The following is a 26,029-nucleotide window of genomic DNA, read 5'->3' as shown; positions in this document are numbered from 1 at the left end:
GTTGTTCTTGAAGAATTTTCTTAACATGCACAGCCTGAATCATAGGAAATAAATATTTTTAAAACTCCTATCTATCTATCTATCTGTCTGTCTATCTATCTATCTATCTACCTAACTATAAATTTACACATACATTCTTAATCAAGGGAGGTTTGGCAGTGATTAATAAAAGACTTTCAAGCATACCCAGATTGTAGGTACTAGAAACTGAAACGGAATTGAGCATGCTAGATGTTAATTAAGGAGCATTCTCCTGGGATCGATATCTGTGGCGGGGAAGAGCAGGAAGCTGGAACAGGCAGAGGGAGAAACTGCATCTCAATGCCAGCTCAAGGACAGCCTCAGCTGACCCGATGGGCAGCTCTGGAGTCAGAACAGCCCTTCAGGATTGCCCTGGTTTGGACAAAGATGTGCAGGACTTTATATTCCCTCCTCAATCAGTCATTGAATGTGTGCATCCTAAGAAGGGGCATGACCTTGAGCAAGGTGACCACAGCTGATCTCACGGGACGGAGAGCCTTCCCTGCAGCAGGAGCAAGAACACTTGCATTGAAGGGGCATCTGGGCAGGGCACCCTCGTGTCCCGCCTGAATATATTTTACTTGAGAGTAGAATGCTTTAGGGAAGGGGGACAAATAAACACAAGTTCAAGGAGAAACAGTGATGATAAGATTCCGACTGACCAGAGAGTGTGTTTTTTAAATGGATGATGTTGAATAATAAATCAGTACAGCATTTAAATTCCTCTGGATACCTATAAAAAGTCAGTTGCTTCAAAAAATGTTAATATTTATAATAGGCTAGAAATTGCATTCTTTGCAGCTACTTAAAGGCATGATAAAAAAATTTCAGGTGTCAACTTGAAAATATATTGGGGTACATTGCTTTTCAAAATTAATTTAGGAAGTAGGTGAGCAAAGGATGTATGAAGAACACTGATCTAACTGGCCATTTTACAGACGGTATATTGAGACTCAGAGATGGTGTAAGACTCTCACATAATCATCCTAATGATTTGAAACTAGATCCGTAAAGCAGTGATATTATCTGACATTTCTTCTTTATCCTGTGGTGTGAAGACCCATTAAGCTACTATTTGAGAATGTATTTCAAAGAGAAGAATGCTGTCTTCAGTGGCTTCTTAATGCAGGGTGCCTGGACCCTTCCAAATTGCATGCAGCAGTGTGTGTGTTGATGTGCCTTTTTCTGGGGAGCGCTTCTATTGTTTTATAACCACTGCAGAGGAAGCATAGATATTGGCAAAACTGACTATTTAATTCACAGGTCTCTAACCCAGCTAATTGTCTTATCAAGTCCATTTCTCCCTTGAATCTCTTATCCGAAGCTCATACTTTTCTGGCCCTGTTGCTTCTTCCCCCGTTCCAAGATGTGACGCTGTCCTCATGCAGAGAAACCTCTTTGTAGTAAATCTTTCTTGTACTAAGTCACCCGTGATCTCAACAGGGTGACCTCGTGTACGTTAACTATGCACGAACCGAAGACTTCTTTAAACTAGAGCGGGACATGAAAATCAATTGCTCTGGGAAGATTGCAATTGCCCGATACGGGAAAATTTTCAGAGGAAATAAGGTAAAAAATCATCTCTTATTTCCTTTTCTGCAAAGAAAAAAGGTTATGGTGTGTCTTACGTGAGGTGAACCGCATCCTTACAACTTTCTGAAGACTGTGACCTTCTCATAGGCTGTGCCCGTGCTCGCCTAATACGACGACACATATATTTACTGTCTTAGATGGTGATATTCAGTTGGGTTTTTGGAATGTGGCCAGTATACGTGTTCAAGGAGAACAGATTTTTTTCCATACCTACAGATCATGCCTCTAATTTACAAAGAAGTATGCACTAGATTTGTCAGTATCTTTGTTTTAAATGTTGTCTATGAAAATATTTACTAAATTAAATCTTAGTATGAGTTCTCACTGTAGGTAATGAGAGAAATCAAATTTATACATAGCAGTTTTGAAAGTTACTATCGCTTGATTTCTTAATTTTTTTCTTTCCTGGGGGAAAATTAAATTTCAAAAATATTCAATCATAGAAAAAGTAAGAATCTATTCTGTGGATTCTATTTGTTTATTGTGCTTCTGGAACTAGAGGAAGAAAACAGCCAGTACTTGCTTCCACCAATATGTACATTTTCCAAGTACGCTGCTCTGAGGGCTGATCCAGCCATAGAAACTCATTTGTAGAGCCTGCAGAAGGAATAGGAAAAAGCCAATTCTCTGTGAGACGTCCTTTGTTAGAGGTCTAGTGGTAAAAGAGTGACGATAATGTGTGGCTGCTTATTTAAGTGTAATTTTGAATAACCAACCTAAAACAAGAAAGACATTGTGTTTCCCAGGTTAAAAATGCCCAGCTGGCAGGGGCCAAAGGAATCATCTTGTACTCAGACCCTGCTGATTACTTTGCTCCTGGAGTGGAGCCCTATCCAGATGGTTGGAATCTTCCTGGACGTGGTGTTCAGCGTGGAAATACCTTAAATCTTAATGGCGCAGGGGACCCTCTCACTCCCGGTTACCCAGCAAATGGTGAGTGATCAGACCGTAACCATCAGAAACAAACATTTTTACGTGATTCTGTCAAAGGATTTCCTTTGATAATGTATGTCTTTTTCTTACTTTACATCTAAGAAGAAAATTAAAGAGTTCTGAACTCTGGTAATTATTGGTTCTGGTCCCTTATCCCATATTTGGAATCCTTGAGTCTGATAGGTTTTGAAATGCAGACATTTCCAGGTATTTAAAAGTAACCTGGTGTGTACACCATGTTATTGCATAACATTCACATGGGAGGCTGGGACAGAATACAGGAAGCAACATGTAAATATTTGGGCAGCAAAATATATGAACTATCCTATTAAGCAGCAGTACGTTAAGTAATATAAATAGACTCGTGTCTGCTCAAGTCAAACCTTGCTGCCAAATGAGTTCACATCAGGTCATGTTTTGTTGCCAAGTACAGTCCCCCAAATTAATGGATTTCACAGATTTTTTTGAAATTCTAGTTGTGGATAAGGGAGAGTAGGACAGAAGTTCTATAAACCTTTAGAATACGGCACATTTAGAATACGGAGTCCGGAACAGGCTTGGGGTATCATTACTGCATAAAGACAATAGTAATTCAAGGGGTGTTTCCTGAATGCTGGCTCTTCACATCCATTAACAGTCCTTTAAGCTTCGTCATGTTATTTTCTTTATTTGACAGAGGAGGGAAGTGAGGCTGGAAGTAAGCAGTCTGCCCCAGGTCATGACATCACTAAACGAGGAGTGGGGATTCAGATTCAGATGGTCGGGCTCCAGAGTCCATGTGTTTGTCTTAGGCTGGAATGCTCTGCTGTAAAACAGTAGATCATTAACAAGGGGAGCTAATTTATTTTGAATGTACCCAGCTATTTGATGACATTTATAGAAATCTGTAATCATTTGGTTTGTGTGGTTTAAAACTAACTAAGGTGTATAACTTGGATAAAATAGGTTGCCAGATTGTGGCATTTCCATAGTTAATTTTCATCTGTTTTTTTTTCTATCAAAGTGTAGATGCCTTTAAAGCTTCTGTGCTTTGGCTTGATAAATCTTGGAACATACTACACTGACATAGATTTTTTTTTAAGCAATACATATTGTCTTATAATAAAATCACATCAATCTACCTGAACTTTACTTACTTAGGCTTTTATTCCTAAGTTTTGGAAAAAAACGAGACCTCTCCCAAGCTCTGTTGGTTATAAAAGCTCAAATTATGAACATAAAATAAGATTAACTGGAATATTTCTGCTTATTATTCTCAAATTTAAAAGATGACAGTATAGAAAGAAAAATCATGTTATCCCTATGGGACTTAACGTTTGTGGAATTCTCTTTTGTGCCCTTTTCTTTTTATTTTTACTATTTATTATGGAATAGTTCTAACATATACAAAAATGGAGATAATTATCACCATTTTGCGAATTTCATTTTCTCTTTCATCATCCCTTTTTTGATTATTACTCTAGAGAATTTTAAAACAAATCTCATGCAGCATATCATTATGTCATTTTACCCATAAAAAAAATAAGCATTTGCAATCACCTCAAGTTATTATAATTTAAAATTTTGGAAAAAAATGGAAAAATAGCTCTTATTTTTCTTAAATCTCAAGAAATGTCAGAATGTGTTTTTATTTTGAGGTAGAGTTTACATGTAATAAAATGCACGGATCTTAAGCATTAACTCAAAAACTTTTTTTAATTGCATACATCTGTGTCACTCAAAATAATGATACAGGACATTTCTGTGACTCCAGAAAGTCCCCTGGTGCTCCTTTCTGGTCAGTTTTCACCACACCTGCCCCCAGAGGCAACCTCACTGATTCGTTTGCTTTTGATCTTCATATAAATGGAAGCAGACAGTATCTATTGTTTTGAATGTTGACAGAAAATCAAATTAACTGTCAAGCTAAGAGGAAAGAACACAATTTTAGTTGAGCCAAACTGAGAATTGTAAGCAGGAAAACAGATTCTTAGAACCTGTGAGAAGCATTCCACTGGTCAGGAGTTAGAGATACAGTTTTACACAGTTTTGAGACAAAAGAATGTATGTACTGTATTGACAGGCTAGCATTGTACATAAAGTTCCACAGAGATGTTTTGATCAGTTATGCATGTACAGAGAGAGCCTTTGGTCAGTGTGACCTCCGGTCTGGGAGGGAAAAAAGACAATCTTAACATTACAATGCTGGCATCTGCAGAAAAGGACCATTTTCCTCACAGGTGGGTTATAGCCTCCGGCTTTGAGGTGATCTGGTTCACGTACACAGCAGACGCACACTGCACACCAAGAAAGGCCACCCCAAAGGGGGCGTGCTGTTTTCTTTCTTTCTCAGCTTGGTGCTGCTGTGATAGAAAAATGTATGATTTTTCCTCATCATTCGCCTTGCTGCTTTCACTCAGTATAATGATTAGAGATCAGCCATGTTTTTGTGTGTATTAATAGTTTTTTCCTTCTGATTGCTGATAGAGTCCTATTGTGGGACTGTTCTACAAATTGCTTATTCATTCTGCTGTTTCCAGATAGCTGGACCGTGTCCAGCCTTGGCTGCTCAGACTCAGCTGCTATGAGCAGTTTTGTGCACGTCTTTCTGTGAACATATGTTTTCATCTCTCTTGGGTAAATACCTAGGCCTGTAATTGTTGTGCCATAGCGCATCATTTTGTTTAACACGACTTGTCAAAGAAGTAACCCAAAGGGACCGCATAATTATACACTCTTCCAGGAAATGGATGAATGTTTCAGTTGCTCCAGATTCTCACTAACATTTAAAGTTGTTCGTCTTTTTCATTTTAACAGCTCTAGTTAGATGTACTTTAAGAATGTGTTGAATGTGGTTCACAGAGAACGTTTTGAAAGGGACTCCACTTTTATCAGAAGTTATGTTCAACTTTTTTTCAGAATATGCTTATAGACGCGACATTGGAGAAGCTGTTGGTCTTCCAAGTATTCCTGTTCATCCAATTGGATACTATGATGCACAGAAGCTCCTGGAGTAAGTTTGTAAGAAACAGACAGATGGCTGTTTTGGTAATTCTCCTTACTGGCAGTCTTCACCTTTTATGCTTTTATCTCTGTTGTTTGTTACTGAAATTCTCTGGTGGGTGAGGCATACAATTTTATCACGAGTTTAGAGAACAGGGGTTCTAATCTGGAGTTTGCTTTAAATACTGGTATCCAGTGTGACAGCCAGCAGAGTGGGCCTTTCAGATCATCAACTTCTCAGTTGGTGGCTGAGAGCGGCAGGATGCTAAATGAGGCCCACAACTGGGAGGCATGGGACTCCTCTGATCGGAGGCTCCGGCTCAGGGCTCTCTGACAGCCTTGCCCAACTGGATGCTCTCATCAGCGTGCTTCTCCTCCTCCTCTTTCTCCTCTACCCCATGTCTGCCCTGCACTGCAGTCTGATGGCTCTCTCAGTCTTTCCCAGCTCCCTTCACAGGCCTTTCCCCTAAGAAATCTCCTACTCTCATTGCCTAATTCTTGGAGGACCTGGAATGACACTCTTTGAAAGCATCTAACATTTGGTTTTTGTCTCTGTTCCTGTCCTTCCTCTGTTTTCATTATTGAAGCTTCTCCAAATTTGTTACTGTTTCACGTGACACTGCAACTCCTTCCTCTTTCCCATCCTGCTTTCTCCCATCTGCACGCCCTTCTTCTCCGTCACCCTTCAGGAGGGGAGAGAGCGCTGACTTCTCTGAAAGTGGAATCGCTAGAAACCAAAGCGTCCAGCCTTAGACCCTTTTCTTCTTTCAGTTCAAGGCATTTTAAGTCATTTTATTCTAGTATCTATAAGAAAACTTTTTATGACCCTGTGCAATGCCCTCGTTTTTACAGGTGAGGAGGCTGTCGTCAGAGTTGAGGGATCTGTCCAATTTAAGGGCAGATAAGGAACTGCACCCTGTTTTTCATTTTTATTTTTATTTTTTAGCTGTTAGCTTTTCCGCATGGGATTCAGGATAGGGCACAACTTTTGCGGGCACCTTGGACTATGTGTTTATCTAAATATACTTACAAAGTCTAAATATTCATTATATTTAAAAGATGATATATACCATATATGATATGTATAGACTGTATATATAAAAAATCTGTATCTACTATGTATAGTACACACATACTATATATAAAAGAAATAGACACTATTTATATAGATAAGTATACATATGTGTATATATATATATATATATGTATACTATATATTTATAGTATAACCCCACTGCTATAAAAGTCTAAAAAAGTGAGCCTGTGTTATCTTTGTAGTTAGAACAACGATGCATTGAAAGAAAGAAGGGAGCATCATATAGAATTGGGGGTGAGGTTTATTGACCATGTCTACCATTTGACTGCTCTGGTAAACCAGCAGGTTTGGGCCGTGCCCTAGCTGTGTAGTAGAATTACTTGATCAAAACAGTTACGAAGGCATTTTATCTCAAATGTGTTTAAGCCAGCTTCAGTAAGTCATTTTGCAAATGCAATCATCACTAATAATGTAGCTTCTATGGAAGTATATTTTGTATTCAAAACACCATGATTACAAAATGAATTTTGGAAGTACAACACATTTGAAAGGAGGAGATGGTCTGTATATATCAAAAGCAGTAAGTTTCTGTTTCACCAGCGATGCCTACTAAGGTATAAAGAAACATTCTACATGACTGGAATTTTAGTCATAACAGTTTTGAGAACATATAATTTGTTTATGAACTTCACTGTGAAAATTCACTCCTTCTGCATAATCATCTAGGGAATTGCCACTTGTTCCTAGTGGTGAATTCTCATATTCCCACAAATGGTTAGCAGTGTAACATCATGTATTAACTAGAAAAGACAGCATTTTAAAAGTTGGTTGTATCATAAAATGAAAGTTTCTTAATAATGTGTATGACAAAGAGGAGAGATAGAAAGTTACATAATGGCCCACGAATGCTGAGAACGTCAATAAAAAGTTGACGAAATGTGAGTTACAGTAAATTAAAACTGTATTTACCTGGATGGGAGTAAAAGGGGGCAGCATGGCTGTTCTCCTCTATTCTTGTTTCCATCTGTACTGACAGGAGCGTGGTTATACGGTTTCTATCTGCCTCCCTGAATAACTACCAGCATTAGAATGACAGCAACCACAAAACAGTGAAGACGATACCAATAGCGTGTAACACGCAGAGAGCGCTAATGATGTGCTGCGCTTAATTGTCCTAATGTGCATACTGCTTTTTCAGTTAACCCATAAGACAACTATGTGAGTTAGCATTGTGATAATTAATGTCACAAAGTTCAGAGAAGAAGTGATAGATCTGGGACGGGAACCCAGGTCTGATGTGAAAGACAGCTCTGATGAGCATCACTCAGTCTCTGTTCAGCAACACGAGCATTTAGTAGGCACCTCCTTTTGTCGAGGCATGGTCTCATTCTCATGTCTCTGCTCAGAAGGTCTTCAGTGGCTTCCCACCACCTGTCCACTCAAGGTACATTTATGGAATGACATCCGTATATCAGGCACTGTGGAAAAAGTATGATTTCTACATATGTCTTGTTCTCAAGGGTCTCACAATTTAGGACAGGTGCTCACAGCTTTATGGAGGCTACATGGTAAGTGGGAAAACTCTAGCACACCATTGTCTGCCCATCTAGCTTGCCCCTACTTTTTTCTTAATTGAAGTATAGTCAGTGAACAGTGTGTCAATTTCTGGTGTACAGTGTAATGTTTCAGTCATACATACACATCCATATATTCCTTTTCATATTCTCTTTCATTATAGGTTACTACAAGATAGTGAATATAGTTACTTTCTTTAAATTAAACTCATTTTTTAAGATAATGATTCAACTGTAAGAAATAATAGAGTCACCACATGGCAGTTACCTAGCTTTCCCCAATGGTAACATCTTGCGAAACAGAGTACAAAATCACAACCAGAATATCAATGTCGAGAGTCACGATACAGAGCGTTTCCATCACCACTGGGATCCCTCGCGTTGCCCTTTAGCCACACCCACTTCTCTCCTGACCTGCTCCATCCCCACCCTCTGACCTGAACCCCTTGCAACTACTAATCTGCTCACCATCCCTAAAATTTCGTCATTTCAAGAGTGTTATATAAATGTGATTATGTATACACCGTTTGGGGATTTTTTTTCCCACGCAGCGTAATCCTCTGGAGGCTTGTTCAAGTTGTTGTGTATATAGTTTGTTTCTTCTTAATGCTGAGGAGTGTACCATTGTGTTTGGTACCACAGTTTGTTTCACTAGTTGGTAGTTGGACGGCAGCTAGCTGGAGCTGCTGTGAAGAAAGCCGCTGCGGATAATCGGGTACAGATTTTCATGTCAACATGCGTTCATTTCTCTGGACTCACAACTGCTGCTCATATGATAATAGTATGTTTACCTTTAAAAGGGTCTGACAAACTTTTCCAGTAGATGTATCATTTTACGTCCTACCAGCAACATAAAAAATAGACACTTCTTCTCATCCTTTTATGAGCACTTACGTACTGACATCACAAAGTATTTCAGGCTAATCTTGTATTTTCTTTCAGCATTTCTAGTTTTCTGATAATTTTCATTGTGAACGGATGTTGAGTGTTTCTAATGTTTTATTAATGCTGTGGTTGCTCGGTTTTTGTGTCAGTTAATGTGATCGTGTGGCTTCTCTTTAGCCTGTTAATATTGTGTGTTATGCTGATTGATTTTTCTGTGTTGTATCAGGCTTGCAGTCATGGGACAAAGCCCCCTTGCCATGGTGTCTGGTCCTTTCAACATGCTGTTGAGTTTGGTTCGTTAGTATTTTGTTGAGGACTTTTGTGTCCATATTCATACTGACCTTCAGTTTCCCTGTGATTTCGTTACCTGGTTTTGGTATCAGGGTAATGTTTGTCATATAGAATAATTTTAGAAATGTTCCTTCTGTTTTTTGAAAGAGGGTGTCAAGCACTGGTGTTTATTCTTGAGCAGGGAAGCCGTCTGCTGCTGGGCTTCTCTCCTGAGAAGTTTTGATTACTTGTTATAGCTGATTTGCATTTTCTCTTTCTTCTTCAGTTTCAGTAGTTTGTGTGTTTTTAAGAACTCATTTCATCAGGGTTAATTTGTTATATACAATTGTTTATAGCATTCCCTTATAAATCCTTTTTATTGCTGTCAAGTCAGTAGTAATGTTCCCCCTTTTGTTCCTGATTTTAGTAACATTCTTCTCTCCTTCATTTCTTGGTCTGTCTAGCTAATGATTTGTCAATTTTATTGATCTTTTCAAAGAACCAACTTTTGGTTTTGTTAATTGTTCTCTATTTTTTTTTCTTATCTTTATTTCACTGTTTTTGTTCCAGTCTTTATTATTTCCTCTTTTATGCCTGATATGAGTTTAGATTGCGCTTCATTGTTGAGTTTTTTCAGTTGGAAGATTAACTTATTGATTTGCTATCTTTCTACGTTTTCAATATGGGTGTTGACAGTCACACATTTCCCTCTAAGCAGTGCTTTAGCGGCGTGCCCTAACTTTTGGTTTGTTGTGTCTTCATTTTCATCCATCTCAAAGTGTTTTCTGTTTACTCTTGTGATTTTTTTTTTCACCCAGTGGTTTATTTAGGAGTCAGTTGTTTAATTGTCATGTATTTGCAAATTTTACAAATTTCCTTCTGTTATTGATTACTAAATTCTTTATATTGTAGTTGGATTAACAGAAGGTTTGTATGATTAATAAAATCATAGGATTATATGATTTCAACATTTTAAATTTATTTGGAGTTGTTTTATAGCCTCATATATGATCTATTTGGAAAAATTTTCCATGTGCACTTGAGAAGAATATATATTAATACTCAAGGCTTTTGTTGGGTAAAATGTGCTATATGTGCCACTCGGCATTTCTGGTTGGCCAGCTTCTTCAGCTCCATGTGTGGGATATGTGAGCCAAAACAGAAAACCTAAGGAACTCACCACTGTGTCATTCCTTGTGCCCTGAGGTCCCAAGCTGGCTCGTGTTCTTCTGTCCACCTTTCAGAGTCTTATGTTTGTTTTCCATCTATTTATAGTCAGAGAATCTAGCTGTACTTAGCAGGAGGAACAGGATAAAGCGCATCTTCTCTATCGTCTCAGAAGCAAAGTCCCGCTGCTTTTCAGGCATCTCTGTTATGTTCCCTAATCATTTTATACCCCAGCCAATTTAATCACCGTGCCTTACAGTTGCTCTGGCTTTCCTGCCTCCATGTCTCTTTACATCACACACTGTCACTGGAGTCCTCTTCACCTCCATCCTCGTATGTCCACATCTTACTCATTCTTTAAAATCCAGATAAGAGACCTCCTCTGGGAAGGTCTCTCTCATCCCACAAGCTCAATCAAGCTGTTTTGTTCTTTAGGACTTCATCTATTTTCTGGCATGCTCTGTTTTACTTTATAGTTGGCTGTATATGTATCTTCTTCTAACTAACTTATAACCTCTTCGGTGGAATGACCATTTCTTACACATATTGGTGTTCCTTTGTGAGTACAATCCAGTGCCTTGAGCCTTATAGACAAAAAAATCTTTGCCAAATGGAAAAATAAAAATTAATATGCTCCAGAATATAGGTTTTTCAGTTCCTTGTTGCTTACAGACACTTACTGAGCATCTACCATCTATTACAGCCTTCCGAAGACATTTTCAGTATTTTCTGAAATTTTTAGGTTTTGAAACTTTAATATTCAACTTTTTAATCTTCCTGGGTTTTGTTTAAATTTATAGAGTGAAAGAAAGACCTAGAGAAACTTATATCCCTGATTAATTATCTCAGTGACATTTATTGTCAGACTAAAACCTCTGTTCTTCGTAGATAAATGATTTTCATTTGTTGTTACATCAGATTCTTACTTGCAAATACTGTGTTCTGTTCCAGTCATCTATTTACTTGTCCTTGTGGAGACACTGTAATCTTGGCTTTGTATTTTATTATTTTCTGGGAATATGTACTATTCATTACCTTCCTTATAATATAATATATAATTGACTATTCTTCTTCTTGATGAATTTAAACCTTTTTATGTTTTTCATATTTTTATTTCGAAAAGAAAATACATTTACACAGTTCAGAATTCAAAGGGGTATACAAGAAAAAGTTACCCTCCTGCTCATTTCCATCTCAAAGCCAATCAATGTTATTAATCTCCAATATGGAATTGTACCAATATTTTACATATAATCAAGCATATGTATATTCTTCGTTTGCCCTCTACAGTTTTTTTGTATACATAATCCTCTGCTGTTTTGACTATTCATTATGATATTTAGCAATGTGAAATGCCCCTTCATTTTACTTGGTGCTTTTCATGTGAAATTTTATTGTAGATAGGCAAATAAATTGTATAGTATATTACATAAAGTTCATATAGTATATTACATAGTATATTTTATAGACAAATAATAGTATATAGTACGTGAACTTATGTTTGTTACACAGACGCTCTAGTGAGATAGGAAAACAGAGGAACCTCTCTGATAGAGTAGTTTAAAACAAAAATCTTGTTTACAGTTTTCCATAAGCAGATAATCTTACTGTTTTAGTATTGCAAGTGTTACTAGTAGACTCTAGGTCAGGTTGAGCTATTCACATTGCTTCCAATAGGTAGGCAGGGAACAGGCACCTGTGTGCAGGTGCAGAATAAAGGAGGAAACCACAGAAAATGTTCCATGCAAAGCATAGTGTGCATGGGGGTCTGTGACTAGAGACAGAACCATGAAAGACAGATTGATGTTTTCCACTCTCAAGTTTGTCTGGAACCACCTCCTTTTCTCTGCTTCTCTGTACCAAAAGTACATGTGGTTTCCATGCCCAAAGCAAGACTGAGTCAATCTGTGCTCTTCAAACAGTAAAGGCAGGTATGTGGGAGTGAAACAAGAGCCCCACCTTTCCATAAATAGGGCCATATTCTCTTTCTCAGTCACCTGCTCAGCGAGAACTGGGGCCAGTGGTGTGTATGGTGTGTGGGCTGGTCCACCCGAATCTTCCTTCCTTTTTGAATTGAAAAATAAGTAAATAGCATGATACTTTTAGGGGCTGCTGGTTGAAATGAAATCCTTTCCTTTGCTCTTCCTCCCTCCCTAACAGAGTGTGACAGTGCTTTGTGAAGGGTGACCACACACAGATTTGGGAAGGTCTTCATCAGTGGGAGGAGTCACATAATGCAAAACCCCGAGGCGCGTGACAAGAGCGGCTTCTTCCGAGCGCGCTCTGGAGAGCCCTTTGCACATGGTTTCCTGTTGGAAACTGATCACACAGAGTCCACATCCTTATCAAATGTTTGAATGTCAACTGTCCCGCTAATCAGCTGCCTGGCTTTGGGCATGGTACCTAATCTCACTCTAAGCCGCAGGTGCTAATGGCAGAACCGCCTCAGAAGAGGTGTAGTAAGCTTTAAACGGCATACCTTATGCACTTTGTACTGCCCTGACTCAGAGAAGCTATTATGAGCAGGCTCTCCCGACAGCAAGTTCATTGACGTTGTAACCTATAACTTCAAAGTTTTCCTGCAGCTAATAAGACTTTTTGTGTTCACCAGAAAAATGGGTGGATCAGCCCCACCAGATCACAGCTGGGAAGGAAGCCTGCAAGTGCCCTACAATGTCGGACCTGGCTTTGCTGGAAACTTTTCTACCCAGTTAAGAGACAATTTTTATTGTAACTCTTTAGGGGGAGGAAAGCTCTTTAAAAAAAATTATGGAGAATGACTGAAAAGTAAAATCTGTCTACTACCAGCAGGAAACAAAGCAACAGGCTAAAGAGGGGAACACACCTACAGCCTTAACAGTTGTACTAACGGCCGGTGTAATGCTTGCCTGTGTGCATTTAGAAGTCTTCAAGACGCTGTCAGATTTCAACATTGTGGGTGGCAAGCTGTTAACCAGTATTTTTAGGCTTCATCCTTTATGTTTGCATTAGAAAAGTCAAGATGCATATTCATTCCAACAATGAAGTGAGAAGAATTTACAATGTGATTGGAACACTCAGAGGGGCAGTGGAACCAGGTAAATTAATCATTTGCTCAGCAAGTATCCATCGATGGGGCAGTTCTTTGGTGCCAGGCACTGCTCTGAGCAGGAGGGATGGAGGGATGGAGGGTAAACAAAGCAAAGCGACTCTTTGTCCTAAGAGAACTCACATAAGCACAAAATAGATCCATAGGAAGTCATTTTGCATTGTGATGCATGTTGAAAAGAAAGTAAACTTCGGGACCAGGTTGGTCAGATGAGCGACCTTAGTGATAAATCATGCTTCAGTGAAAGGATCCAGGGAGGAAAGGCAGGGAGGGACAGTTTACAGGTGTTTAATCTGAGTTTTCTGGGTTTGTTCACCACCTATTTTGCATGGGGAAATATCTTCATTATAATGATAAGTAACACTCTTACAGAGTTTAGGTAACCTAAAGTTAATGAATCCTTTAGTTTTATTTTACATTGAAATTGGTGAAATATATTGACCCCATTTCTATATGGTTTCAGATGACCTGCTGATAAATACATTCTAAAAATAATCTTACTTCATTATGTGTCGGTTCATTAGGAACTATACGGTGATGTATTTCTTACCTAAACGGATAGAATTAAATTCCATGTCTTTCTCGCAAGCAGCCAGCACTCTCTTTCAGGGATCAAGAATACTGATATACTTCTAATGAGCACTAATCTAAATACAACTGGCTATGTGTTGAATCTCACCAAGTACCTATTTTGTGCCAGTTCTGTGCCAGGCATTGGGGATGGAGGGATTTTTAAAAAGACACAGACCAGGGACAAGAAGCCCCCTATGTTGAAGTGCAGTAAATGCTTTATTAGATAGGAAGAGATTGCCCTGAAAGCTGGGTAGGGGGGCGGTTCTCTCTCCCTACAGGAAACAGAGGGGGAGGCTCTGAGCTGTACTTTAAAACTGAGTAAAAGGAGGAGAAAGTGGAGAACTTGTTATGTGGCTGCTGTGTTCTCTTACTCTGAAAATACTGGCAACAAAGTGCAAGCAGGTCAGAGGAGTAATAGAGAATTATATAACGAGGTGGATAAGGATAATTTTATACTCACTTATCACGACTTATATATTTATAATTACTGTAATTCACTGAAGTATGCATTCGCTTATCACGTTCGTATTTTCTTCATGCATGAAAATCAAAACAAAGTGACGTATTTACGTAAGTTTTCAGGAACCTTGCTATCTCGAGGCGTGAGTGCTCGGTGTGTAGGTGCTGTTGAGTCATTTGCAGTTTGCTCCGTTCTTGACTCGGAAGGGTAAGTCATTTTGCCATGGTGCTCTCTAGACAGATATGTCATCCTTGGAGGTCACCGTGACTCGTGGGTGTTTGGTGGCATTGACCCTCAGAGCGGGGCAGCTGTTGTTCATGAAATCGTCAGGAGTTTTGGAAAGCTGAAAAAAGAAGGTAACGTAAACAGAGTAAAAACACCAATTTTTCTGCATCTCGTTTGGGTCCTCAGCAAAGTGAGTGGACAAATACTGCCTCATAGGTTTGTGTTGCAGGGTCAACTGAGAGGCCACATGATACAAAGTACATCATCTTAGCTGCATGGAGTACTTTGTAGAACTCAGTAGCAAAAGTTCGCTTTCAATAATATAATGACTACGTTACTCAAGTAAATAATATGGTGACTGTATCATATTAGTTAATTATATTGTTTGTTCATTTTTTCATTTATATACAATATTTACATTATTTGTATTTATATATGAAATTATAATCTGAAATAAAGGAATTACACTGTTAGGGGTTTCTCTTGGCCTCTAAGACGATGGAGTTGGGTTTTTTCCCTAGAGAGTACACACCAGCATTAGGTCAGAAGCCAAAGCATCCTGGTCTGTGAAATGTGAGCAGAAGTTCCTTGGGCTCTTCCAGCCTCATGCCTCAGGTCAAGGACACTAAGTGACTGAGGAGATAGAAGATGACTCAGAAAAATGCTGGTCTGCTTGCTTAATAGGATTCTGTCGAAAGTTTGATGTCTGCACTTGTTCACTCACCCCCAGCCTCGGTTTCTCTCCCAGAATTTAGGATTATGCTGTTAGCGCCGTTAACTTCCAGTCATTTTAGAATCTTCATATGAAAACAAAAAAAAAATTTAGTTCAAATGGTTGCTGTTTAAAATAATCATTACACACCAAGAGCAGAACACCCATTTAGTTTACTGACCCTGCGAACAAGGTGTCTGGGGGCTATTTTTTTAAGCAATAAAGATGATGGTAAAAATAAGTTAAGTTTGCAAGGTACTCGCTTTCTCAGTGAAACAGTGTTATCATACGTGTTATCTGTTTTGAACTCATAACAACCAGGGAGATAGTCACCTAGTTATTTCTGCTCTCATTTTATAAATAAGTTAACCAGGGTTTACAGAATCAAGTCATTCGTCCAAGGACTTACAGCTTGTGTGTGGAAGAGTCAGAGTTTCATGATTTTTCAAGATTTCCTGTGGCAAATATAAAGCATCACTCCAACAATGACAGAGTTTGCCAAAAGAATGCAATAATGAGGAATAATAATTAATAAGAAATTTGAACAATACTCGTAACACACTTGACAAAAATGAGGTACTGGACTCAACAGCTCCAGGGATATACATTCTTAATAAGCACAAAGGAAATACTAAAATAATGACAACTTACACTTTTTGGAGCACTTGTTCAGTGCTGTATTTGTAATATTACTCCATTTAATCCTCCCAACAATCGAGCTAGAACTTTATCTTTACTCTGCTCTTCCTGGTGCAGAAGCAGCTCAGTAAGTCTGAATAACATTCCTTCGGTTGGACTGCTAGTAAGTGAGAACCAGGGCTTGAAATGAGGTCTCTCTTTAACTCCAAGGTCAGTGTTTATAACTGCAGTCCACCTGACCGCCCTCCTGAATGATGCGGTTCACAGCAGCAGCCGACCCTGGTGTTGGGAGTGGAGCAGCTGTTGATTAATTCCGGCAGAGGGTGGAGTTCCTGGAAGGCCAGCACGCGTGGAAGTTGTGAAGGGTTCTCTCTCAGTTATTTCGGCTCTCAGAGCACAGACCACGTCTAGCACTTTTTTCTTGCAGTCTCAGCACCTGCAGACCGCAGATGGCTTCCCATGCATAGTCAGTCATTACAAACCTATTAGAACATTTTGTGACCTCACCAGATTTTTACCATGTCTGCCTTTTCCCCTTTTTCAAGACAGATGTGCTATTTTGTATTGACAGATCAGCTTTAAAAATCTATCAAAAGGAAATTACGTAAGTAAAGGTTGTCATCATGATTCGCTCTTCCTAAACGACCAAGGGCTCTGTTGCTGGTCTTTTTCTGTTGGGTGTGGCGCTGTCTTGGCTATAGTACGCATTTCCCCTGCATTTATATGTATGTGCGTATTTCAGGATGGAGGCCTAGAAGGACAATGTTGTTTGCAAGCTGGGATGCAGAAGAATTTGGTCTTCTTGGTTCCACTGAGTGGGCAGAGGTTAGTTGATAATTTGCTCCAAGATACATTTTCATGATAACAAAGCAGTTAGGATTTAATTCCCAAGGATGTAAGAATAACAAGTCAATCCGGCGAGAAAATATTCCAACTTTTCCCCAGAAAGTCTATAGGAATATATTCTCGTTCAAAACTCAGTAATAAAAGTTTTTGTCCCTTGAGAACTAAATTTTGTTTGAACTTTTAAAACCACTCAATGTCAATTGTCAATATATTTTAATCTTCGTTTTCTGGAAGTGTGATAGTCACTCAGTTCACTAGAAACTGAACATCATGTAAGATGTCATGTTTCTGTTTTTTGCAAATTAGCTCCTAAAACTGATCACATTTAAATACCCCTTGAGTTTGTACTGTATTCCTCATACCATAATGACCTACTGTAAATTAAATCATGCTAAAAGTAAGGAGGAAAGCCCCACCACAGAATATTTACCAGGCCCTTTGGAAAGTAATTTTACCTGCATGCATTGTTGGTTTTGTGAAATAGAAGCATGACCTGTAAAGTGCAAAATTAACATTTATTCAGTTAACTTTCAGTCATGCTGTAAATGTTTACTTGGCTTCTGTCATCCTCCAGGAATTATGAGAAGCCCTATAAACTTCAACTTTCTTTGAAGGGGTCAGGGGGATGTAGTGCTCCTGTAGACAAAGATTTATGCTGGCGTCAAGAAGAGCATAAATATTTTGAGAGCTTGGTTTGTCCTTTTAATATTATTTTCATCACATAGAACTGCATGTTTTCCACTTTATTTCTTATAGTCAGGACGCTTAGAAAATTGCATGCTTTAGAGATTCAGAATCCACGTTTATCAAAAAAAAACCCTACTTACTTACACTTTTCTCAGTTTTTTAAACTGCAGTGGTCAATTCTGACCAGTAGGTGGTGCCATAATATAGGAGACCTTATTGAAGGAGTCATTGTGATTAAATCAGTTCCTTCTCCACTTAACATTAAGAATGTAGACAGTCTCATCTTCATCATTTTAGCCTTAAAAATGTTTTGTTCATTATTTCTTACAAACTGACATTTTTTTCAAACAGACTCTAAAAATCTTATGTGTCAAATTTGTGGTGAACTTGAGCCAACATAATTCAGAAATCTCTATACAGTAAATGTAGGTATGCGTTTTTTTAGAGGGGGTTATGGCTATATGTTTGTTTGTTTGTTTTTATTGCAGGAGAATTCCAGACTCCTTCAAGAGCGTGGTGTGGCCTATATTAATGCTGATTCTTCTATAGAAGGTGAATATCCTTGGTCTCATAGGAAAAGATGAGCAGTTTCTTTCATAAATTGTTCCCTAACAAGAAATGCAGGTCCATTAACATGTGGTGAGGGAAGCTGCTGTCGGTTTGTTGTGCTTACAGCAGTGGTGAGCCCTGGGCTGCTAATTTAGGAAAAATTCTTTGATTTGTTTCATCTGGCAGATAACCTTGTCCATGGTAGGAATTCAGTGAATACCTATTAAATGGATAAGTCAGTTATGGTACTGAAGATTTCTATGATTTTAAAACAGGGTAGCAAAAAGGTATGATTTAAATTTAACCCGTGTCGTCATAATATCATGCGTACAAAGTTTGAAAAATATGCTGAATTCCAAGATTTCATCTTTCACCAAGAATATTTCTCCTTAAAATTTTTTTTTTTCTTTAAAGACTGTTTATGAAGCACCTCTCTATGCAATGTACTTCCCAGGATTTCAGACGAATCAGAGGTTAGGAAAGAACAGTCTAGGACTCAAGAGTTTACAGCTGACTATAGATGATAAAATAAATCAGTCTAGGATTTTAATATATGCAGGTACTCAGACTATAAGCAGATTCGTCTTGGATTTCAGAGGAGAGAATGACAGAAACTTTAGGAAAGGCTTGAGAAATGCAGAAGACATCGGAGTCAGGCCTCGTAGAATGGATCTGCTTTGATAAACAAGAGATTTGAACTTAGGGACAATCGCATGTTGATGTCCAAGAAACTCACAGTCCATTGTCACTGCCCTGCAGCCCTACACATCTTTCTGTTCCTTGAACACGAGCAACTTCCCAGCCATTGCAACTGCTTTCTCTGTATTCAGAGAGAATACATATAATATATATAAATATATATATATTATTTTTGCAGCGGGAGGTAGTTAGCTTCATTTGTTTACTTACTTTTTCAGTGGAGGTACTGAGGATTGGACCCAGGACCTCATGCATGCTAAGCATGCACTCTACCATTTGAGCTATACCCTCCGCCTAATTCTTACTTTACAAGTCTTCCCTGAAATGTAATTTTTTCTTGGAAGCCATATCTTTGTAGCACTCATCTCTGCCATTACTAAGAAATTATTTGTTTTACAAACTGCCTCCCTTTCTAGACTATATACTTCAGCCTAGAACAGGCAGGATCATACGTCTTCCCTCCTGGATTCTTAATGTCTCAAATAAATACTGTTTGCATGGGTGCAACAAATGAATGAAGGGTAGGGCTAAATAGAATATTTTCTTGATTAGTAAATCTGCCCTGTCAACAATGATCGGGCCGTTGATGGAGGTGCATTGTTATTTATATTTTCTCCTTTGTGCGTGTGGCTGAACTGCTTTGTCCCCTAAGTTAGGTTGTGCATTTCAGTTACCTTTTCCTAACTTTCCTTAGTTAGTGGCCAAGGGCTTCCTCTTATTCTTGGCCCTGCTACCCCCTAGTAGTGTGACCTCAGGCTGTTACTTTCTGTGTCTCAGTTTTCTCACCTTTCAAAAGAGTTACTAAGAGCACGTATCTCAGAGGCTCATGTACGCACAGAAGAAGGTAATATTCGCAAAACTCCCAGACCTGTGCTCTGCACAGAGTAAGTGTCCCAGAATGTTGGCTTGGGTCATTATTATCCTTATTTGAACACACGGATGAAGATGAAATACCTTTGCCACACAGAATAAGTATTCCAAACATATATTCTTCAAAAGTAGAATAATGTTCTCTCTATTGCCAGCTTTTTTTTTTAAACTTGATTTTTCATGTATCTTTTTTTAAAGTCATTGGATTTTTCTGATCACATCATCCCCTGGTTTAACATGCTGCATTATATCCCCATCATTTTAAGAATCAAAAGCAAATGACACACCTTCATGAGATCAATATTCATAGTTGGTATTCTAACATTTTTGTAGCATTGTCTTTATTACGTAGTTATATCAATTATTTGTAAAAATAAGTAGAACCATAAAAAAAGCAGTTACTCTATTACATTTTCCCAGCATGTTATTTTCCCCTGGTTTCAGCGAATAGCTCCTTTACTCTTTCTTTCAAATATAATTTTCATTCACTTTGAATTAAGCTTACTGAGGTCCGCCCCCCCTTTTGGCATGTCAATCTTGATTGTAAATGCGAACCTACAGCATAAGGTCATGGGTCATAAAGTTTAATGGAAACTCAAGATGACATTCTTTTAATTAAATTTTTTAAAGGAACATAGTCTTTAGTTGGGGGACGTTGCCACAGAGATAAATTCAAGGTTCTTTACCTGGGGGTCGGGGAGGAGGATCGCTTTCATTGAGTGATGAGTTGCAGAGTTTTGATCAGACTTGGGTTTTAAAGGGATCATCCTGGCTAAGGACTTAGGAAGGGTCTTTGTGTGGAAGAATAAAATAAAGGAATGAAATAGAAGACAACCTATCTTCTCCTTGTCTTTTAGGAAACTACACTCTGAGAGTTGATTGCACCCCACTTATGTACAGCTTGGTGTACAATCTAACAAAGGAGGTAAAAATCATTACCTTGAATTTTAGAGAATCTAAGTTCTACAGATGATATGTTCTTGAAGTGGCTTTGCTATGTTAAATGCCTGTGCTATTTTATGACTTGTCTTTTTTTTCATATGGCAAATACCTACTCCATAGAACATTACATCCAATGAACCGTTCACGCCCGCTGCCCCGGTTCTCCCCACGCTGATCTGAGGCAGCCTATGGGAAGCGTTATATCTACCATCTCCATTTGAAAATGAGAAAACAGCTCAAAAAAGAAAAAAGCGTTTAGCCACTAAAGTCACACAGCTTGTTTGGTAGCTGAACCAGGAACTTGGTCCTGCAGTTTAACTCCTTAATTTTAAAACTGGTTTCACTCTTTAAATAGAATGATACCAGTTAATTCAGGACTCAGGAAGAATTGACGTTTCCAACCGATTGAGAAAGAGGCTGTAGAAGGACCCCAAGGGCTGACTCCAGGGGTGAATCAGTCTGGGACAGAGGCTAAGGCCATTTACCCCCTTCCTGATTGCCCACCACGGGCTCAGTCGGCTGAGCTCCATGGGGCCTGGCCATCAGCTGAAGTTACCGTAGTTCTGACAGCAGCACAAGATACTGAACCTGGCAGAGAGGTGGTGCCTGAATTTCTTCAGGACCTCCAGGCAGCTCTTCAGTTCTCCTGCCCCCAAAATCCTCTGGTCCTAAAGTTCGTCCGAGTGAGTTTTCATGGCAGATTTTTATTGTTATACTGATTACCTGGTTTGAACTGGACTTTCCTGTCCAGACTCACCATCTTAATAGAAATACCAATTGAAATATAATTACCGAGAAGAACAATTATTGCCCTCAGATAGGTATTTTAAATAAAACCTAAACATACCATTAAGCTTTGGATTCCCAAGCATGGAATTTAATGTATTAACTTCTCCAGTAGGTATAGAACGTTTTAATTTGGCAACAGTCTATTCATGGTATGACTGAAGAGCACCATTGGGTACCTGCAGTTATATCAATTCGCATGAAATGTATACAGAATTAAATATCGGAAACGTTGTGTTTCAGAGAATTCCCACCATTTCTGTAATTTAAGGTCAATGCTGACGAAGCCTGACAGTTACATTTGTTTAGCAGGTGGACTGGTGTCTCCCTGAGACAGACCAAATGCAAAACCACTACTCTCTAGGTCAGGTTTGAAATTGTGCTGCTTGACAATTTTGGATTTTTTAAAATTCTGTTTTATTTATTTGGGGAAGGTGATTGGTAGCATTTCAAATTTTGGTGATAAACTGAGAATTTAGTAATATATTTCTACATTATTCTAAATTTGTATTTCTTAAAATAAATGGGGTGGTACTGTCTCCTGTGTCAAAGTTTTGTGTAAATGTATAGTTTGAGTGAAATTATTTTATTGTTTTGTATTGATATTTTACAAGTTAAGATGTTAACATAAAATCTGACTCTCTCCTCATGCTTATATAATGTATTTGTGTTCCCATTAACCTTTGCACAGCCCAGTATTTAGAGAACCTGGCACACTGAAGTCCATGTTTTCACTTACAGTTCCCACTAATAGACGGTGTGTAATGCATCTTGTTAAACTTTGTATCACTGGTATCTGCGAAAAGCCTTCAACAGCATAGGTAGTTTATAAATGTTTTTTGAATTTGTTAAAAAATAGAACATAAGACTTTAATTGAATATAAAATAAAGTTTTATATCACATATTGTTCATTTAGCTGTGAATAATCATGAAATACTAATTATAGCTTAGTGTGCTAAATATTTTAGCATAACATCTAATGCTCTGAATCTAGAATTCAATAGTAGTCCTATTTTATTCCCTTAGTTTTCTCATCTGTAAAACCTGTAAGTGTATCGAAAGCTCCATGGTTTAACACAATTACAATAAGTCCTCAACTAATTAAATAAAATATTACTGCATTTGTTTTGGTATGTATTATTTAATGACTTTGACAACCTTCTTGGCACAAAGCAATATTTTTAAAAAATACCTTCCTTAACCAGCTTATTTTTTTTTATAAGAGAAGGAGGAATATACTTTTCAGACTAGCGTCCCTTAATTCAGAAAAATTAAAAGAAAATTTTAAAAAAAAGACCAAAAATAAATCTTATGACCATTCATGTGAACACAATGGCTTGGTAATAATTTGATGTAGGCTTCTTTTTCCTTACACTCCATGTATTTTTTAAATAATAGTTGCATGTTGCATTATATATAATAACGTGAGCATTTTCCCATATTGTCAGCAACTCATTCTTAAAATTCTTTTTTTATATATAAATCTTATTTTATTTTATTTTTCTAATGGAGGTACTGGAGATTGAACCCAGGACCTCGTGCACGCTAAGCACACACTCTACCACTGAGCTATATCCCCCATTGTTGTCATTCTTACTGACTGCTAATGTATGAATTGCATTCCTTATTTTGCTGGATACAATTTAGCTACTGATTCCCTGGTTAATAGATATTTAGGTTTTAAAATGTCTGATTTATAAGTATTCTCTCTCTCTTTCTCCCCTTTTTTCCCCCCTTTAACTCGTGCAGCTCCAGAGTCCTGATGAAGGCTTTGAAGGCAAATCTCTCTTTGAGAGCTGGAATGAAAAAGACCCTTCTCCCGAATTCAGTGGCTGGCCCAGGTAAACAATCAAAACTTCCTGCTAAAGTCAGTATGTATGGGATCATGTTGAAAATAAAAGGGTCTTTTATTTCAATAAATAATAAAACTTGAATTAAAAGTTCTCTAACCTCTGATAAAGAAAAAGCACTGCTTAGGTTGACAAATACAGTTGTTACCAGAAAACTAGGTTAGCCTCTTGGTGGGTGTCGAGCCAGAAGACATGGCCAAGCCCAAGACGGGGAGGAAGAAGGATTTATTACTTGCAGCAAGTAAGGAGAGCACTGGGGATCATTCCCAAACCAGTGTCTCTCAGAACAGCAAAACTGGGGAAGTTTTGAGCTAAGGGTACGTGCATGTTCATGAGGGGCTTGAGCGAAAAATTCATAATAAAATTGGGGCAAAGTTTGACAGTCTTAAGCGTTGGTTGATTGAAGTCAGGAAAGGGCAACGTCAACTTTCCTTCGGTTCCCATTGGTCTGGTGGTTGAGCAGTCCAGGGGGTTTGAATTCTGCAGAACAGCTCAAGAATGGGCTTTGGGCTCATCCTTACCCTTGTAACAGAAAGGGGAGTCCGTACAACTGCGTTACTGTGTTTGCTGTTGTTACTTCTCTTGCCTGATGCAGTCATGTGTTCCTAAATTCTCTTGTCCCCTTAAGATCATTAATTACCGAGACCTGTTCAAAGCCGAGCATTTATCACAAAATGGCACAGGCCAAAAATGACTTCTCTTTTTCCATTGTTAGAAATTGTTTAATTTTTAAATTTAAAACGTTTTTATTATTTTTTTAATTGAAGTGTAGTTGATTTACAATGTTGTGTTAGTTTCAGGTATACAGCACAGTGATTCAGTTATACATATATATGTTCTTTTTCAGATTCTTTTCTATTATAGGTTATTCAAGATACTGAATATAGCTCCCTGTGCTGTACAGTAGGTTCTTGTTGTTTATATATTTTATATATAGTGGTGTGTAAATGAAAAAAATGGCTTCTCTTATGTCAAGAAAGCCAGGCCTGGTTCTTTCTTTTTCCCAGGGAACCTCTACCCTATCTGCTTAGAAAATATTGTTATGTTCTTTGAGGTTAAATCTGTAAGCCATCAAACTATGTTTCTCTTTTGAATAAGTAGTATATATGTGTGGCTCTAGGTCTGTCTTCTGGTCAATTTATAAATTTTTTTTCTGAACATCATACAGTTAACAAATATTTATATATGTGTAACTGAATCCCTTTGCTGTACACCTGAAACTAACACTGTAAATCAACTGCAGTTCAATAAAAACTAAAATTTAAAAATGAAAAAAAATATTTTTTTTAAAAAAGTGACATGCAATTGTGATACTGTGATTCATAAGAAGTGTGTATCTGGTCCTCTGAATTCTCTGACAGAGCTCCTAAAACCCTTGGAATTTCCTAAGTGACTAGAGGGACAAAGATGTCTTTTGTTATGTTAGTGAGGTGACTTGGACCCCACCTAAGGCGGGGGCTCCTTGGTAGGAGAACCAGCCAAGTGACTAGAGGACTCCAATTCTCAGCCCTGCCCTCCACCTCTGAGGCTGAGAGAGCCTCACGGTTGATTCAGTCATCAGCGGCCAATGATCTAATCAATCGTGACAATAGAATGAAGCCTCCATAAACCCCGCAAAGGACAGAGGGGACAGTCTCCTGGAACTGAGCCCTGAAGCTCAGTGGAATCTGATGCTGTCTCTGGGTAGATAGTGTCAGAATCAGACTGAGTTGTAGACCCCAGCTGGTGTCCAAAGCTTTGCTTGTAGTTGATGTGGGAAACCCCTACACTCCCCCAGGTTGGAACTGGGTCCAGGAACCCAGAAGGACAGTGGTTACTCCTATCCATAATAGTCTTATGGAAGTAAATATTTGTGATCAGAATTGACTTTCCTCTCTCTTTTTTTTTTTCTGCTTGTCTAAGGTGATATATCTAAAAATTGTATTTTTCATATTAAGAATGGAGTTTAGTTAAGTTAACCTTTGATCTGTACTCAGTGAAGAACTTAACTCAAATAATCCTGTATTTTACCCCTAAAAGGATTAGCAAATTAGGATCTGGTAATGATTTTGAAGTGTTCTTCCAAAGACTGGGAATTGCCTCAGGCAGAGCACGGTACACTAAAAACTGGGTAAGTCTGTCCATAAGGTCTTCAGGATTATTTATGAATATATTTTAGCCAAACATAATTCTGAATCAAAAAAAAAAGTGACTTAACACATCATAATTGTTCCACCCCTGATTGTGTTCAGAGATTAATATTCTTTCAATGTGTAGTTGGTTTCTTCTGACTTCTATCTGCATGTTTATGAATAGTATGCCCGTGCTACTTTGCTTTCCTTTTCAGTTTTCGGTATTATGCATTTACTTCTTAGGGAAAATAGGCATTCGGTTCTCTTATACCACTTCTTGTCCCAACCCTCAAATACTGTCCCTTGTGGCATTTTCTCAGTATAGAGCTGTGCTACACTCGTTGATTAGCAGACTTTTCCTTCCCTCATGCATATGCAGTTAACTCACCTCAAACTCTTAGAATATTCAAATATGTCAGGTGCCCTGGAAGATTTCATTTTCCCCGTCAGGGCTCTTCTGCTCCTCCAGTTTCTCTGGTTATTCTCTGTGCCTTTGGCGCAACTCTTGCCTGTGAAATTTTCTTTCACTA

The 26,029-nt window shown here is 38.3% G+C and overlaps 1 protein-coding gene across 2 annotated transcripts in view; it reads left to right on the top strand.

Annotated features, from left to right (window-relative positions):
• LOC102545019 (Putative N-acetylated-alpha-linked acidic dipeptidase) overlaps positions 1 to 26,029 on the top strand; it is a 50,834-nt gene that overhangs the window by 14,923 nt on the left and 9,882 nt on the right. For both annotated transcript variants that reach the window (XR_012076454.1, XM_072969027.1), the window contains exons 5-15: positions 1,465 to 1,590; positions 2,361 to 2,547; positions 5,446 to 5,539; positions 13,073 to 13,171; positions 13,453 to 13,538; positions 14,819 to 14,938; positions 16,901 to 16,983; positions 18,180 to 18,243; positions 20,667 to 20,734; positions 23,288 to 23,379; positions 25,408 to 25,498. Coding sequence is in view for 1 of the 2 variants with exons in the window: in XM_072969027.1 (XP_072825128.1) it covers positions 1,465 to 1,590; positions 2,361 to 2,547; positions 5,446 to 5,539; positions 13,073 to 13,171; positions 13,453 to 13,538; positions 14,819 to 14,938; positions 16,901 to 16,983; positions 18,180 to 18,243; positions 20,667 to 20,734; positions 23,288 to 23,379; positions 25,408 to 25,498 (1,110 nt within the window). In the remaining variant the exon portion in view is untranslated. The remainder of the gene's footprint in view (positions 1 to 1,464; positions 1,591 to 2,360; positions 2,548 to 5,445; positions 5,540 to 13,072; positions 13,172 to 13,452; positions 13,539 to 14,818; positions 14,939 to 16,900; positions 16,984 to 18,179; positions 18,244 to 20,666; positions 20,735 to 23,287; positions 23,380 to 25,407; positions 25,499 to 26,029) is intronic.

Source organism: Vicugna pacos, chromosome 10 (genome assembly GCF_048564905.1).
Source record: "Vicugna pacos chromosome 10, VicPac4, whole genome shotgun sequence".
Classification (NCBI taxonomy): domain Eukaryota; kingdom Metazoa; phylum Chordata; class Mammalia; order Artiodactyla; family Camelidae; genus Vicugna; species Vicugna pacos.
The sequence above is the reverse complement of the archived record's forward strand: the minus strand, read 5'-3'. Positions and strand labels throughout refer to the sequence as shown.